This window comes from Acanthochromis polyacanthus, chromosome 7 (genome assembly GCF_021347895.1).
Source record: "Acanthochromis polyacanthus isolate Apoly-LR-REF ecotype Palm Island chromosome 7, KAUST_Apoly_ChrSc, whole genome shotgun sequence".
NCBI lineage: Eukaryota > Metazoa > Chordata > Actinopteri > Pomacentridae > Acanthochromis > Acanthochromis polyacanthus.
The window spans coordinates 27,457,385-27,475,619 of NC_067119.1; the positions used below are offsets into that span (position 1 = coordinate 27,457,385).

An 18,235-nucleotide genomic window follows, 5' to 3' on the forward strand; every position below is an offset into this window, starting at 1 on the left:
TTTAAAGCCGCTTCCATGATGAGAACGTAAGATATCCACTTTAGAAGTTAAAAGTGGTGGCTTGCCGGATTAGAAGTCAAAAGGAGATGCACAGAGATGCTACTGCTACCGACGCCAGAGGCTGCACAGCCAGATCATAGCTGTAATGAAATAAGGATGTGGATCGGGCAGACCAAAGCACCATGACCCTGCAAACGAGGTCACACTATGAGGGAACAACACCCAGGATGATGCTTAACAATGAAGAAACTGAGAAATGAAGAGGTATTGAGTTTAAATTATCAGTCAATTCGTTAATGGACAGAAATGTCATGCACGCAAACACTAAAAATGGAGTCTTTTTAAAGAAAACCATCTGCTGGTTCATCTCTATAGAGCATTAATATTTTCTACTTTTTGTCTGTTCTGGACAATTTTTACTTGCAAATCTTCTGTTTTTGGACTGTTGGTTAAATAACGAAACAAGTAGTATGAAGATGTCAACTTGGGTTCATGTTGATAATTTCGTATATTTTGCATGCTTAATGTTGAAACTCTGAAAACTAATCAATAATAAAGATATCTTTTAGATGTAGCTTGAAAAAACAATCTTTTTAAAACTGTGCCTTCTTTCTCTGTTGATAGATTTACCTGCATTTTAAAGTAAAATTACAAAAACATGCTCAGTTTCACAAATGCTAAAATGAATTTGACTTCTAGATTTTGTGTCACCAGTAGCAGAGAACCACATGCATTGCTACAATTCCAGCTGCTGGTCACACCATATACACACGTGGACAAAATTGTTGGTACCCCTCAGTTAAAGAAGGAAAAACCCACAATTCTCACTGAAATCACTTGAAACTCACAAAAGTAACAATAAATAAAAATTTATTGAAAATTAAATAATCAAAAACAGCCATTACTTTTGAATTGTTGATTAACATAATTATTTAAAAAAACAAACTAATGAAACAGGCCTGGACAAAAATGATGGTACCTCTATAAAAGATTGAAAACTATTTGACCAGAGTGACAAGATTAACTCAGGTGTGTCATTTAATTGACATCACAGGTGTTTCCAAACTCATAATCAGTCAGTCTGCCTACTTAAAGGGAGACAAGTAGTCACCCTGCTGTTTGGTGAAAAGGTGTGTACCACACTGAACATGGACAACAGAAAGCGAAGGAGAGAATTGTCCCAGGACATCCGAAAAAAAATTATAGACAAACATCTTAAAGGTAAGGGCTATAAGACCATCTCTAAACAGCTTGAAGTTCCTGTGACAACAGTGGCTCATATTATTCAGAAGTTCAAGACCCACGGGACAGTAGCCAACCTCCCTGGACGTGGCCACGAGAGGAAAATTGATGACAAATTGAAGAGACGGATCGTTGGAATTGTATCCAAAGAGCCCAGAGCAACCTCCAAAGAAATTAAAGGTGAACTCCAAGGCCAAGGTACATCAGTGTCAGATCGCACCATTCGTCGTTGTTTGAGCCAAAGTGGACTTCATGGGAGACGACCAAGGAGGACACCACTGCTGAAAAAAACTCATAAAAAAGCGAGACTGGGATTTGCAAAAATGCATGTTGACAAGCCACAAAGCTTCTGGGAGAATGTCCTTTGGACAGATGAGACCAAACTGGAGCTTTTTGGTAAGGCACATCAACTCTATGTTCATAGACTCAAAAACCAAGCATACGAAGAAAAGAACACTGTCCCTACGGTGAAACATGGAGGAGGCTCAGTAATGTTTTGGGGCTGCTTTGCTGCATCTGGCACAGGGTGTCTTGAAAGTGTGCAAGATACGATGAAATCTGAAGACTATCAAGGCATTCTGGAGAGAAATGTGCTGCCTAGTGTCAGAAAGCTTGGTCTCAGTCGCAGGTCATGGGTCTTCCAACAGGACAACGATCCAAAACACACAGCCAAAAACACCCAAGAATGGCTGAGAGAAAAGCGTTGGACTATTCTAAAGTGGCCTTCTATGAGCCCAGATCTGAATCCCATTGAACATATGTGGAAGGAGCTGAAACATGCCATTTGGAGAAGACACCCATCAAACCTGAGACAACTGGAGCTGTTTGCTCATGAGGAGTGGGCCAAAATACCTGTTGACAGCTGCAGAACGCTCATTGACAAATACAGAAATCGTTTAATTGCAGTGATTGCCTCAAAAGGTTGTGCAACAAAATATTAAGTTATGGGTACCATCATTTTTGTCCAGCCCTATTTCATTAGTTTGTTTTTTTTAAATAATTATGTTAATCAACAATTCAAAAGTGATGGCTGATTTTGATTATTTAATTTTCAATAATTTTTTATTTATTGTTACTTTTGTGAGTTTCAAGTGATTTCAGTGAGAATTGTGGGTTTTTCCTTCTTTAACTGAGGGGTACCAACAATTTTGTCCACGTGTGTAAGTGACTTTTTGACTCTGGTAGCTTTGGCAGGCTTCTGTCTCTGTTCATTATATTATATGAACAAAATATTCTGTCAGATAATGGATGACAAATCATGGCAGATTTATTCACAATTACCACTTTCGGGGTCCGGGTGGGAGACTTCACAGCAGCAACACTGAAGCTGGATGTGTGTGAGAGTAAAGGAACAGGGGAATGTGCACAGCTGAGGGTCTTTCCAGTGTCATTATCCCTCCCTCCATTCTGACTGTCACTTTCCATCAGGAAAACGTTCCACCTCTCCCTCTGTTCCTCTTCTCTCCTCACCTCTGTGTGCTCCTCCCTCCCTCCCTCCCTGCAGCGTCGCTCCCTTTCCTGTCGACATCCAAGTGGAACCCAGCCAGCTGGTTGGTGCTAAAATGGACCCCTGAGTGCAGTGACACGTCGGCACTGGATCGGCTAAGCACCATTTTGATTTTCACTAAAGAGCCTCTTTGACTAATGACGCCAATTACAACATGCTTTAAGGGAAAAACAATTTCTGTCATTATTTCATATCTGTTCACCTCTATCTTTTTTTGTTTTGTCCACATCACTGGGGATGTGGTTGGATGTCACAGTATCCTTGTTGAATATCTACAGAGTTTGTGGTCCTTCGCGGGATCTACACATCCTATCACAACAGTCTCACGGTGTCGAAGTCAAAATAAGCTTGGTTTGAACCTCTGCATGTGTGGGTGTCCTCCTACAGTCCAAACACTTGCATGGTAAAAGTCATAATGGATAACTGAAATCACTATAATCACACCTTCTCCTTCTAGAAGTATCATTCTGTGCCTGCTTTGGGTCCATTAGCCATCTACATTCAACAAGAGGACCGAAATCTCAGAGTGGTTTTTGATTCATGTTTTTCTCTAAATGTTTGGTTGACAAAGGTCATAGAGTGTGGTTTTTATTCAGCCCAATCTCTAAGGTCAGATCATATTTTTCAGTTTCGGACGTAGAAAAGGTCATTGAGGCGTTCATCACTTGTAGACTCAATTAGTGTAGAACATTTCTCTCCAGAAGGCTTCTCTACATCACTCCAGTTCTTGCTGGACTTCACTAATTACCAGTCAGATTAACAAATGATTTTAAGACTGTATGGCTGATCTGATGAGGTTTATTGCTGTTTGAGATCCTCTGGAAGGAACCTTCTGACTGTTCCTGAATCTCTACTTGTGATCAGAGATAAGGCAATCACTATTCTTGCACCAAAGCTACAGAATCACACTGAAAACTTTCTTTTATCATAAGGTCTTCTTTCAATTGGTTTTATTGTAGTGACTAATTTTACTGTTTTACATTTTAATCTATATTCATAATTCAAGTATTTTATTATGTTGGTCCATTTGCTTTTGTTATTTGCATTATGCTTTATTTAATTTGGTTCTTTGATGTATTAGGTGTTTTGCTCACTTAGTTTCCTCTCCTGTATTTTAATGTCTGTTTTGTGCAGTATCTTGAAACTTTATTTCAGAAAGGTGCTATACAAATAGAGTTATTATTGTGAGTATAACTTTATGGGACTACATCGGTAGTTGAAAAAAAGTTTTCAGACTCCCACTGCATTTGTGAAATATTTCATTAAGAATCACTCTAAGGTTTTCAAGTGTAATTTCTTTTAGTACAGTTACAGCCAAAATACTAAACAAATCCTTAAAAAGCCATTAAAAAACTTAAAATTGATTGGTTCCATAAAAATACAGAAGACATTTTGAGTATCGGCTCATTTTGGTACCAATGATCCACCAATGAAGGTCGTGCTTTTTATTAAAAACACAATTTTTGTTGCCGTGCTTCGAGTCTATATAAACACAGCACATTTGAAAGTTTTTCAGAGACAGAAATGGCCAAAACAAGGAATCAAATGCAGGAAACATGCCTGAAGATACGCATTCTCAGCCAGGAAGGGTACAGCTGCTGCCAGATAGCCAGGAAGTGTAGATGCATTCCTTCAGCAGTTGGATAGACTCTGCAGAAATGCAGACGAACCAACAACTTGAAAGACAAACCAAGATCTGGGCATCCAAGGGTTTTTTTCAGCAAGAAATGACCACATGTTGATCCTCATGTGCAGGGAAAACCACTGAATGACATCACAGGAGCTTCAGCAGCAACCAAACCCGCACTGTACGTGGCCGACTTTTAGATCATAGCTTAAGGTCCAACAAGGCTGTCAAGAAGCCCCTGATCAATAAGAAACAGAGGTTAGCCCGGCGTTGTTGGGTCCAAACACACAAGAACTGGACAGCAAGGAACTGGAAGAAGATTTTATGGTCAGATGAGTACAATTTCCAGCTTTATCTTCCTCCTGCTAATGTGAGGGTATGCAGAAGGCCAGGTGAAGCATTATCTCCAGCATGTACAGTACCTACTGTCAAGCATGGTGGAGGCAGTATCATGGTTTAGGGATGCACGAGTGCTGCTGGTGTTGGTCATCTCACTGTCTGTGACAGCACGCTGAACTCTGCCAAGTATTGTGCCATTCTCAAAACCCACATTCTGCCTTATGCATATGCACTGTTCCATCCAGGTCCAAACTGGATGTTTCAACAAGACAATGCTTCTTGAACACATCCAGGACCAGTAGAACTTGGCTACCAGAGCACTGTATTCAGGTCTTACAGTGGCAGCTCAATCCCCGGACATGAGCCCCATTGAAAATATGCGGTGGATTATCAAAAGATCTGTTTCAAAGCGTAAACCAAAGAATTTAGAAGAATTAAGAGCAGTAATTCAAGAAAAATGGGACAAGATCATCCCTCAAAGGTGTGAAAGGCTCATGGGGAACATGCCAGCCAGGATTAGAGCTCTACTGCTGCTGATGGCAGGACTACTAAATATAATTTTAATGTTTTTTTTGTTCAGTTTTGAACACATTCTGTTATTTGTCGACTTTGACACTGACATTTTTTTGTTGTTGTTTTGAAAGTTTATTTTCAACATTTCAACATAAAAAGAGAACAACAAAAAAAGATAATGGATAAGTTGCTCAAAAAGGAGCAAGAAGAAGCTAAAGCTATTCTAATCCCACCCCTTCTTTTGACACAGTGATTGTAAATCTATTAATTTTGCTGCTTCAAAATACTACCATGTCTAAACAACAAAAAACAACAACAACAACAACAATAATAATGTTGAGAACTGACATATTGAAACTGTCAAGAATTTAGTTTTGTTAGTTTTTCTTGTAAAAACAATAAACAAATATAATTTCTATTCATTTGTGTCTGTCTAATGCAGCCACACCTTTTGAAATGCAAAACAGATTTATATATATATATATATATATATATATATATATATATAGACACACACACACACACACACGTATCACTGTATGTCAGCTAACATCACAGTGCTGCTGAGTTTGCACCATTACACACATTCAAAAACACATTCACACATACTACAGTCATACCTGACTACCTGGCTCTGTCTTGTTTCTATTTCTACTTCTTAAGCCCATTTCTTGACTCGTTGGGCTCCTCTCTTTGCTCATTGTGCTTTCTTCTGACGCAAGTGGGATTTCACAGTCAGAGCTGATACATACAGCACCTGACCTTTAGCACGTACATAGCAGAAATCCTTTTTACAGCTTCCTCCCACAGACCACCAAAACAGTTCCCACACGCACTTACTACACACTAAACTACATTAAAGGAAAAAAAAAAAGCAAATCTGCCGCCCTCCCCGACGATCTGCAGCAGTACATACGCTCCACAAGCTTACAGGTAGCTTTGAAATCATCACCAAGGCTACTGTTGGTTGGCAGCTCAACACATAACAGAAGATGAGATCTTTGTCTTCATTCGTTTTTTACTGTAATTAGTCAGAGAGGGCACTTAGCTGAGGGAAACAGACCAGAGCAGAGGAGGTTCTCACGCCTCTGGAACCAAAACAAACAGAGACTCAATCCTGCAAAACAGCAGCCAACAGCTGCTGATAGGGGTTATCTCTGCAGTCACACATGGGCCATCTCACAACAGTGAGCACAAAGGCCCTGTAATGGCCCTTTACAACTCCACAAACACATGCGGCGCAGATGCAGAAGGTAACGGCATGCTACATTCTGTTTGTCTGATGTCAAAGCTAAATTTCAATTTTCTTCACAGCATGCGAGGAAAAATGAAAAAAGTAGTGATAATGCAGGATCCATCATGTCTACTCAGCAAACTACTCTGCAACGATTTACTGAGTTGTCAACTACTACATTTATCGCAAACTATTTTGATAATTACTTAATCAGTTTGTGCATTTTTTTCTCTGAAATCTAAATCCTAAATCCTCTGGGTCTAGATTTTTAAATGTGAGCGATTTTAGTTTTGGCAAGCAGCAAACATTACTACTGATTGAAACTATTGAGGTAACCGCATGTGTGTCTGTTAGAATATAAGTGATTAGGAACTATTTTTAGTGACTGCTTATGCAGACATGGCGTCCATCCAATCACCAATACCAACACTGCAGGGTTTTTCCTGGCACAGAATGGACTTGTGAGGCCTCATGACACACGACAGTAAGCATGATCAATCCATGTATAGCAAAAACAATGTGTCTGTTACCTTATCTGACTGAAATCTATAGACATCTGTGCATTCAGTTGTTAATTCTGACCATATATTGAATAAAAAAAGCCTACTATGCTTCAGTAAATAAAACTTCAATTAACAAAATGGGTAAAAACAGAGGATATATTCATAATAAACGTGCAACTCATATCATTTTAGATCAACATTACAGTTAGGGCATAGCATTTTGCTATGGTAGTTGTACTTTTGACCTATTTGTCACTGCTTCCTACAAAGCAAGTTTCTCTTCCAGTAACATGTAGTGACGCCACAACAATGCAGATTACAGCAGATGATTTCTGATTTGTGTCAGCTCTCTACCACAAAGAAAGATATAAAATGTCTAAGGTGCCTAAAAGTCAGGCAGTAGCAGCAAGTAGCTGTGAAATCCATCAGACACACCAGGAGTGCTGGTATATGATGGAAATGGCAGATAAGCCCATGTGTTTTGCTTTGGGAGTGGGTGTAGTGAAAGGGGATCAGTCCACAGCAGTGTTTAGAGGTTCAAATGCCCCTCTGGGGAGGAGAACGGATCGATCCTTCTTGGCTGGGAGCCAATCCTCTCCCTGCCTTCAGCCAGATATTCATCCAAACTATACATATACGAGCCTCTCAGCCTTCACTCACACAGCACTGGGGCTCAGGATCTCACCACAGACTGGTGGAACTCACTAGCAGCTGTACTGGGAAGAAACCCATGCCCTGTGCTTTTGAAAGCCAATTAAATACAGATGTGTTTAGGGCGCTCCCTCCATCGAGGGGCCCTGCTGCGGTGCGTGTTGTCGTCATGATGCTCTGATTAGAGGGAACCATGGAGATAAACTATAGCTGCTGCCTCATTAGCCGGAGTAACTCTGCCCGGTTGCCACCCACAGGAGATCCTCCCAAACCCACAGGAGAGCAGGGTACCCTCACACCGCCTCCAGGGACGGGACACCAACACCACAGCTGGCAAAGGGCACCGTCACACACACACACACACACACACGTCAGCAATTCACTCACACACAAGGACGTATACACACACACACACACGCATACACGATGGATGTCAAGTACGCTCAACTCTCTTTGCAGCTCTTGCCAAAAAAAACAGCCTCCGAGGACGAGATCACTGGCTCTGCGACAAAATGGGGTTTCCCCACAGGGACACTCCATAAGCCTGCAACAGAGCGAGTGGCTGTGGGTGACCTGCTGAGTTACAAATATAGCAAACATCCGATGTGAAACAGATGCATCACAATCCACATTATAGCAAGCTTACTGAAGGCCTTTTGTGAAAAACAGTAGTGCGAAAACATCACAACATCCTGGAAGCTAGGCCTTATGGGAGCTCGGATCGATGGCGGCGGTGTGGTGAAGTTTAGTCCCTGTTTGGGGACTGGGACAGAGAGTGGAGATGATGACCAGAGGGAAGGGAGAGCAGACATCTGGGCTGCTGTCCGTCAGGCCCTGCTGTGACAGGTTTATCCCAGCCAAGGGGGAAGGCAGCACACCGACCGGCACAACGAGGGGCGATTAACGTCAGGCCTGGCCCCTGCACCGTGGTAATGGCCGACAAACGGCTCAGTGGCTCATCTCACAGCCAGTCGACCCCGACACGTGCTGCTCTGCGTTATGTTCTATCACAGGGGAAAACGCCAACGAGAACAGCAGAAGCCCAGCCAGGCGGCTCTTTATACTACAACCCACCTGACAGTCGTTCGGGAACACAGCTGTGTTCATATTCAGCATTTCAGACATCGGAAAACTGTTTCCAAACAGAGAACGCCGATATGTCATGTGTTACATACTATCTCTTATACAGAACCAATACAAAAAGTGGTCGTTCAGTGTAGTCCATATTCTCCATATGAGGCCCTTTTCATGCCTTCAGTAGCTTTCACAGCAGCTTTGACAGCATAATGACATGATATTTTTACAGTCCATCCATTACTAACTGTTTTTAATGTATTTTTGTTACTGCTCAAATCTATTTTTAAAGGGGCCTTCCACTGCTGCCACATTCCCCAGAATTTATAGCTTCAACAGTTTTACAACACCCATCTGTAGAAAAACACATGCAGTCTAACAAGACAGCACATATACAGCTACTGCTTAGTGCACATGCACAAATTTTGGCAGATTGTAACCATTTACAATTAGACATTTCATTACATTTTAAGAATCCCCCCCCCCCCCCCCAAAAATAAGCGAGTTATTGGTTTGACAGATGCTCCACAGACTCTTCTTATTTTGTTTTTTGCATAACAGTCCAAGATAAACCCAATAAATATGCATTAATGCAAATGAAAATTAATGAAAGGTGACAGAGTGTAGATCCATGCACAGTGAGGTCACCTTCTGTGTGTATCTGGCTGCACCTCTTGATGCTCTGATGTTACATAACGCCCTCATATACAGAGAGACCCCTGCCTCAGACTTAAAAGTGTGAATAGTCGTACTCTTCATGCTTTACCTGATCAATGAGATGACAAAACATCTTCAGATGGGATCAACCTGCTCCCCAGAGCATCCAACAAAGACATCAGAATGAATGGCTCATAATTGACTACAACACAGCGATGTGCAGCTGAATCGTGCAGAATAATTCAGAAAGCTGAGAATCTCCGAGGCTGGTCTAAACAGATGTCTACAACCTCCCCCATATCATTGCTTCAAACACAGGGACAGCAGGAAGGTGAATCCACACATCGAGACAAACACAGAGTATTGAGCCCTGGTGGAGCATAACAAAAACATCTGGTCGTGTTTTAAAAGGTAGCCGTCATCAGAGAGGATTACAGCGAACCAAACAAAGGCTGTGCAGGGTGGATTTCACTCTAAAGCGACATGCAGCAGCAGGAGGGGGGAGTTCAAGAGCTTTTACTGTTTGCATGTTGTGGCCGCCGGCGATCGATCCTTCAATCAAGATAATGTTGGTCTCATGCTGTCTCAGAGCAGCAACATAAAACACAAAACTAAAGGCAAACTTTGTGATTCAACACTCAGCTGTTCACACATAGCAGGATATTGATTCAATGCCTAATTTCCAGCCCCATTTTTCCATATGAGGCGTATTCTTTCCATTGTGTGAAAAGTTCAATAAACCGAGATAATGCAGCAGAAACTACGGTGTCCAGTTACTAAATCACAAAGCCACAATAGGAACAAACAAATAACACAGTGGATGAATACAGTGAGCTGAGAAGAGGGAGGAGCAGTGCTCTGAGCTACAGCTCTCATTTGCCTGATGGATTCACAGCCTCTCCAACGTAATGACCTTTGGCAAGGTCACGGCATCCCAGCGGCTGCGTAAAGACTCTCCTAGATGAATAAATAATTGCTGCACTTTTGTCATCTTTGTGCTTCGTGTTCTGTTTCCTCTCAGCTCTACCTGTGGCTCATTTGCATGAGCCCCAAAGCAGACATGGGGGCATTCAGGACTCTCATTTATTCCCTAGAAAGTTACAGAGCGTTTGTGTAGCAACCACACAGAGGCTGAGTGTGTCGTAACTGTGTCCACAGAGCAAACATGACATCATTTGTTCTCTAGATACAAACAGAAATCATTCATTGATTCATTTAAAGTACTTCAGAGCTGAGAACTGCCTGGTGTGTAGCTTAGTTTACTTCCACCTGTGCAGGAAACTTCTACGTCACCTACCTGTGTCTTGTCGAAACTGATGCATGGACTGCAGGTCGATGATGTAAGGGGACAGCTGGGCATCCACCTGTCCCAGAACCACACTTCCGCGGGCATCACCTTTCAGTACATTCTCGATATGATGGCAAACCGCCGCGCTGTAGGGCCTCCAGCGCCCGTGTTCGTTCAGCCACTCCCAGACCACCACCCTGGCCAGGTTCTGAGGCGGGTACCCCAACCCGTTCATGGGCACCAGCAACCCTGATCCCGGACGAGCCATCTCCTTGGTGGTGTCTGTGCCTTCAGCTGCTGGCTGTGTCCCGTACTAGAGCACCACTGCCACCCTGTCAGTCAACTGACGACACCCTGGAACATCTTCATCAGCGTCAAACAGAAAGAAAAAGCTTGAATCAGCGATTAGTATGACAGTCCTCAATTATCTCATGCTGCTGTCAAGCAAACAGCTCCACCGGAGTCATCGTCTACAGGTACTTTCTGACTAGCTGCCACTTTGATCAGGCAAAAAGCAGCCTCCGTCCCCTTGCGTCTTGTTGCGTTTGAAGTGACAGATGCTGCTGATGAGGAGATTTGCAGCTGCAGGAGTCTCAGTCCTCCACAGCCAACCACAGCAGATCAGCAGCAGGTAGACAGGAGACTCTCTCTGAACAAAAGACAAGCAGAGCACAGAGACACCGGTAAACAAACGCTGCTGTTTATCCCAGGAGTTATTTCCCAGCTCCAGAGGAGATGACACAACCTGTTCTGTGGTAGAGAGCCCAACAGTGGCCTGTAGCTCTGGGGGATTCTGTTTACTCAGAATGTAGAAACGAAAACTGGGTATGAGTGTGTGAGCTGCCTCAGCAGATGAGTGTGGAAGGAGCAGAGCGGTGTGCACAGACAGATCCTACTATAATCACAGCAGACAGAAGATCACTTACACAGAAAGATGTTCAGATGCAGTGAAAGCCTCACAAGCGACACTGTCTCTGTTGCTTCTATTAATTCTCTACAGTGTTCTGTGTTAGAGGCTGGCATTGAACGATTTTGCAGAGCACAAAAAAAAGCAACGCTCGTATTGATTGTGGCGATACAGACCTGTAGGCTGCAGCTGTGGTGTCACACATCTGTCAGGTAGAGGCTGCATTTCACAGGATCCGGACGAAAATCAGATTTTAAAAAAAGAAAAAAAAGATGCGAATCTCGAAACGCACCTGCCTCCTCCTCTCACATCTGTGATTCCCCCTGATCCTTCAGACTGAGATCTTGCTTCAAAGCCACCTCCTGCAGCTCCAGTAATCCACTGTTTTCATGTATATACAGCAAAAGACGTCGTTTTATTCCCGTGGACGTGCCACAGACTACAGCAGCTTGTTGGTCCGCTGTGCTCACAGGATGCATGCCCCAGCTGCTCGGCTGTCAGTGTGAGAAGCCGCTCCGCTGCAGCTTCGTGCATCCACACAGCAAAACACGCAACGCTCACCGCCTGGCAAAGAAATATCCAGGCACACCTGTATGGAAAGACAGAACCATCCAAAGTGTCAAGAGCAGAGAAAAAAAACACAAGAGTGCAATTTCCGGTATCCTGTTTCAAAATAAAACCCCTTTGGACCAGCATCAAAGTCGTGTGTTTTTTTTTATTACTCCGCCAAGGAAAGAGGCTGAGTTATGTGACGATCAGCGTTGGTTTGTCTGCTTGTCTGTACGTAACATTACTCAAAAACAGAGAGATGGATTAAAATGAAATTTTCAGGGAAGGTCAGAGATGACACAAGGACCACATGATTAGATTTTGATAGTGATGTAGCTTATAGTCTGGATCCATTGATTTGTTAAAGATTTCTGTATCATAGCGAAATAGCTGCATGGTGTCACTATAACAAGTTAAGGCTACGTCAACTGCCTGCTGACGATCACATGATTGCAATCCTACTACAAATCCACCACCACAGACCACGAATGTTTATACAGCTGAAACTGTGACTAATTCCCACTTTTTAAAGACAATCTTAAGAATCTGAAGACATTTTAATGTAATTTTGGACCCATTTTGGACCTATTTTCAGCCATACTAGACAAACTCATTTTGGACAGGTTCTAAACAGTTAAGGAGGATTTTTTGAACAAGTTCTGAACTAATTTGAGTCATTTCTAGCCATTTAGCACATATTTCGGGTCATTTCTGACAAATTTTGACCACATTTAGAGAACACACTTACATTCTGAGGTGAAATTTGAATAATTTTGGACATGTTTTTATTAAGTCATCCTAGATGTTTAACTCATTTTGGACAGATTGTGAACAGGAAAAAATATTTTTTTGAGCAAGTTTTGGACAAATTTCTAATAATTTTGAACAAATGTGGAGATTTGTAAAATATTTCTGTATCATTGTGAAACAGCACAGTGTCACTGTAACTATGACAACAAGTTAATGCTATGTCAGCTGCCTGCAGACAATCACATGATTATAATCCTACTACAAATCAACTGCTGTGGATCTGCAGGAAATCATACGACTGAGCAGCCTTGGCAGAGTACTGCGCTCCGAGTGCTTTTCTTGTTTTATTTGAACCAATTTGTTTTCAGTTATGACAACTTAAAATAAAATGGTGCTGAACAAACTACACTGAGCTAGGTGAATTAGCTTTTCTTCTACAATCAAAGTTGTGTTTACTTTTGATCATCAAAATGAGTGGAATTAAAATCCTGAAGAAAAATAAGTCATTTTTCATCATGTTACCTCAATTTGAATTTAGCTTTAAAACAGCTAGCAGAAGTTCAGGTTTAAGTTATACACAATGTTAACTTGATGCAACTGCCAGCATTATTCTGTCAGTACAACCCATTAAAATTATGTCTTGTCTATAGCTTAAAAGGGTTATCTAAATCAGCCAGTTAGATTTTATTTATTTATTATTTTTTAATTCTACAACTACGCATTTGCTTAAATGACAGGAACAGGTCATTTGAATGACTTTCTGGATTCAGAGGGTTATGCAAACACTGTAAAAGATTAACTTCGATTTCAAATTTGGTATTGTTCTTAGTTTAATTGTTGCTAACAGATGCACATGCAGAAATTATTATGTAGTTTGTCAATAACCAAACTACAGTTTGGTTATTGACAAATTATTAAAATAAAATGGGCCTATGACAGATCACAATTAGAGTTACTTTACTTTGATTACCACTGACATTTGAATTCCTGATGCAAAAATCAATAGCCGCACCATTACACTTTCCCCTAAAAAATCAAAAACTAAAGAAATGCATTTGTTTTCTTGTGTTCAAACTAATGAATACCCTCCATATAGCTCTCACTATAATGGAAAAAAAAACCCAACTGTGTGTATATATACTTAAACACACTGGCTTGTATGTTTCGTAGATGCAAATCCATACTTTTAACGTCTTGATGATATAAATATCATCCTTTCAGAGGTTATTCTAAAATGTTTTTCTCTATTAGAATCAGATGATGTCACAAGGTTTTAGTAGGGCAGTGCTGTGTCTCTTTTAAACTGAGTTAGGCAGGCAGGATGTTATTATCCATAATGTTATTATCATAACTGCTGGTCTGGAGCACTTGTTGACTTGCAGCAGTTCCACTGCAGCATCCATCCACTGCCAAAACGAGTAATAAAATGATTCTTCAGTGTAATGATACCTTCAGGGCGGCAGAAAGGTCAAATGTTTGAGTCTAAATTTTATAGATGCTTTCATGGGTGAAAGACACTGTTGGAAACCTCACACATGTTAAACTGATGTCAGGGTCTGTATGCTCAAGGTAAACTGTGTGCATAACACAGCTGAGTAGCTTCAGGCTAAATCCTGCAGAATGGAACGAGAGTATCATCTGCTGCCAAAACGTTGTACCTGCAGTGGAATAGCTGGTGCTCCTCTGAGAGAAAGACTCCTGAGATAAAAGCTGTGTCTTGCTGGAATTACATAACAGTGTGCTGCTTCCTTCCGAACACGTTATCCGACACTGATGCAGAGGTTGTTTGAATTACAGTGGTGTCTTCTCTCTAAAATCAGGCAGAGCTTTAATAACTCATCTGCCGATCTGCTGCAATTTTTCTTCTCCTTATGGAGGTAAAACCCTGAGAAAAAAAATTAATCTTCAGTAAATGAATTCACTCAGTGTGCACTTGTGGCATTAGGAAATAACTATTAGTCCTTTCTTTTTATCATGAAAGTGCTAAGAACATAAAAGGATCTATCATATTTGTAGTTTATGTGGACTTCATTACTTAGTCAGCAAACATAATCCTCAATTTCAGCTTAAATTTACTGAGCAGAAGAATTTTAAGACCGATGTGAAGCTGTTAAATGATCTCAGTGGAATCAGTCTGACCTGAGATATAAATGAAGAAAAGCAAATCATACGAATTTAATTTAAAAAAAAATATGTTAAGGATTATTTTCCTGTGTTTAAACCCAGGCTATGCTTTGAATTTGTCTCAGTCAGAGAAGTTCACTAGTCAGCTTTACATCTCACTTTGCATATGATGAATGTTAGATCAAAGAAAGCTGAAAAGAAAAATATCTGAGAGGGAATCTGAGAGGAAGCACATTAATGAACACTAGTCCGCTTTAAAACCCACTGATGTCAGTTACTGGGTGAACAGCGCCATCCTGAGGCCTGATGGTGTTAATGAGGAGAACAGTCATCTCTGTGTAAACAACCTTCAAGCTACTGAGGAATCCTGTTTTCCAGACTTACTGGTTATTCCACAGTGTAAAAGCAGGAACAAATGATACAACCTAATTGGGTACATTTGAATCTGGAATGTGAATTTCAATTTAAAATCAAACAGCTGTGTGTCCAGTGCTGCACTCTGAACTAATGCAAACCTTTTGTTGTGACACATCTGCACTAATCAGGAAAAACAAAGAAAGAAATGGAGAGACAACACAGAAACTTTGTTAACTGCATGTAAGCTGCTTACTGAAGCAGCTTTTGATGTGTATACACAGTTTACACACACACAAAACATCTCCCATTAAGTACACTCCAGCATCTCATCTGTTGGCCTGTTTAAATATTTAAGGCTACAACACACCTACCTGTCCTCCACACCCCCAATGATCAAGTAATAAAGTTTCTCTGCACTTATCACACACACACACACACACACACACACACACACACACACACACACACACACACACACACACACACACACACACACACATATATATATATATATATATATATCCAAAAGTATTCGCTCACCTGCCTTGACTTGCATATGAATGTAAGTGACATCCCATTCCTAATCCATAGGGTTCAATATGACGTCGGTCCACCCTTTGCAGCTAGAACAGCTTCAACTCTTCTGGTTTAGGAGTGTGTTTATGGGAACTTTTGACCATTCTTCCAGAAGCGCATTTGTGAGGTCACACACTGATGTGACATCACTGCATCCGACGCTTTGCATTGCACTTGGTGGTGTATGGCTTGGATGCAGCTGCTCGGCCATGGAAACCCATTCCATGAAGCTCTCTGCTGAAGTAGTGTTCTTGAGCTAAACCAAAACAATGGCTAACCCTAAAGAAACGTTTTTGCACTTTTACTTTTTTCAGTAACAACAACATGGCCAAGAAAACACTGTAAACTTGTGGGGACCTCATTTCAGTCCCCACAAGTGACATTGTTTTTGGTTTTCCTACTGTTGTGGGGACATTTGGTCCCCACAAGTATAGCCAGCACCTGACCACACACACACACAAGCACGCGCAAGCGCACACACACACGCACACGCACGCGCACACACACACACACACACACACACACACACACACACACACACACACACACACACATTGCTTTTTATGTTGCGATGTCCTAAAATCTGGTTTGTTGTAATTTTCTCCTGTCTGTTTCTTGTGTTGCACATTGTTTCATTTTATTTTCTTCAGTGTTATTTTATTGTGTTTCAGTTTTGATCTATTTTTATCTTTATATTTATACTATCGGAGTGTAATTTAAGATTGTACTTTCCTGGGTTTTCATTTATAAATTTTACTTCATTACTCTAATTGCACATTTCTATTTTCATTTAATGTTGTGTTTTTTTTACTGTTTAATTTTCTGTGTTTTATTTTATGGAGAATTTATATTTGACTTTTGTTTATTTAACTGTTTTGTATTCCAAGGCATATCTTTAAAATATTGCACATTGCCTTTAAAATAATTTTCATTTCATTTTAAAATGTCTTTTGTTTTATCCTTAAATATTGTTCCATCATTTTGGTTTATGTTACCCTCTATTGTTTCTTCTCACTCATTGCATTGTATTTCATTATATTTTCATGTTCAATTTAATTTATACCTTTTTATGTGGAAGATGTTTTGATTTATATTTGCCTCTATGTGTTGTAGTATAATTCAACTTTACATTATTGTAATGAAATGTAATTTAATTATCAGTTTTCTTTTAAAATTTAGTATACATTTTATTATGTTCTACTTTTTTTGTACTTTTCAGTACAGTCAGATTTTGGTTTTCCTTCCATTTTTGTATGCTGTAGGTTACATTTTTCATTGTTTTCATTTATTTTTACTGCCCGGCAAAACTGCGTTTTCCGGAAGGTATTGTTTTCAGCTGCATGGTCTTGCTTGCTTGCTTTTTTGTCTGTAACAATTTGGTTTCTGCGCGATAACTCGATAAAATATTGATGTAGCCTCACCATATTTGGTACACAGGTGTACCATAATAAGACACAGGTCAAGTTCGCATTTGGTGACCGTGACCTCATTTTCAAGGTCACAGGGGTCATCTTTGTCACCGGGCGGTCCAAGTTTGGTAAAACTTCTTGTTTTCTTTTTGTTTTTATTTTCAGTGTAATTTGACTTCAGGGTGAAATAGTATGAATTTCAGTGCTACATGGAGGAGGTAATGTGAAAGAAAGGAGATAAACAACAGACAAGATGAAAAGAGAAGGCAGTGAAGTATGAAGTATGAACCTTCTCAACCGTCCATAACAGGGTTGAGATGTAGAAACAGACAAAACATTTACACTCATGCTTTCAGCTTCAGGCAACTTAGAGACACAAATTAACCCCAGCTGCATGTCTTTGAACTGTGGGAGGAAACCGGAGCAGCTGGAGGAAACCAACGCCTTCTCTAAGGAGAACATTTAAACCACACAAGGCCCAGCTTGCCAGTAGGTAAAGGAGAGTCTTACTAATATTCAGTGTTACTCATGGTAACAAAACAAAGCAACCATGGATCCTCTTTTACACACGTGGACAAAATTGTTGGTACCCCTCAGTTAAAGAAGGAAAAACCCACAATTCTCACTGAAATCACTTGAAACTCACAAAATTAACAATAAATAAAAATTTATTGAAAATTAAATAATCAAAATCAGCCATTACTTTTGAATTGTTGATTAACATAATTATTTAAAAAAACAAACTAATGAAATAGGGCTGGACAAAAATGATGGTACCCATAACTTAATATTTTGTTGCACAACCTTTTGAGGCAATCACTGCAATTAAACGATTTCTGTATTTGTCAATGAGCGTTCTGCAGCTGTCAACAGGTATTTTGGCCCACTCCTCATGAGCAAACAGCTCCAGTTGTCTCAGGTTTGATGG

The 18,235-nt window shown here is 40.6% G+C and overlaps 1 protein-coding gene across 2 annotated transcripts in view; it reads right to left on the reverse strand.

The window, feature by feature from the left end:
• Positions 1 to 12,289, reverse strand: part of dtx1 (deltex 1, E3 ubiquitin ligase) — a 59,865-nt gene extending 47,576 nt beyond the window's left edge. The window contains exons 1-2 of one of the 2 annotated variants that reach the window (XM_051951113.1): positions 11,835 to 12,289; positions 10,645 to 11,284 (exon numbers count right to left, since the gene is read on the reverse strand). In XM_051951113.1, coding sequence (XP_051807073.1) covers positions 10,645 to 10,903 — 259 coding nt within the window. In that variant the 5' untranslated portion in view covers positions 10,904 to 11,284; positions 11,835 to 12,289. Of the gene's footprint in view, positions 1 to 10,644; positions 11,285 to 11,718 lie in introns of both variants that reach the window. The other variant, XM_022205657.2, reaches the window with a different exon arrangement.
• Positions 12,290 to 18,235: the final 5,946 nt, after the last annotated feature.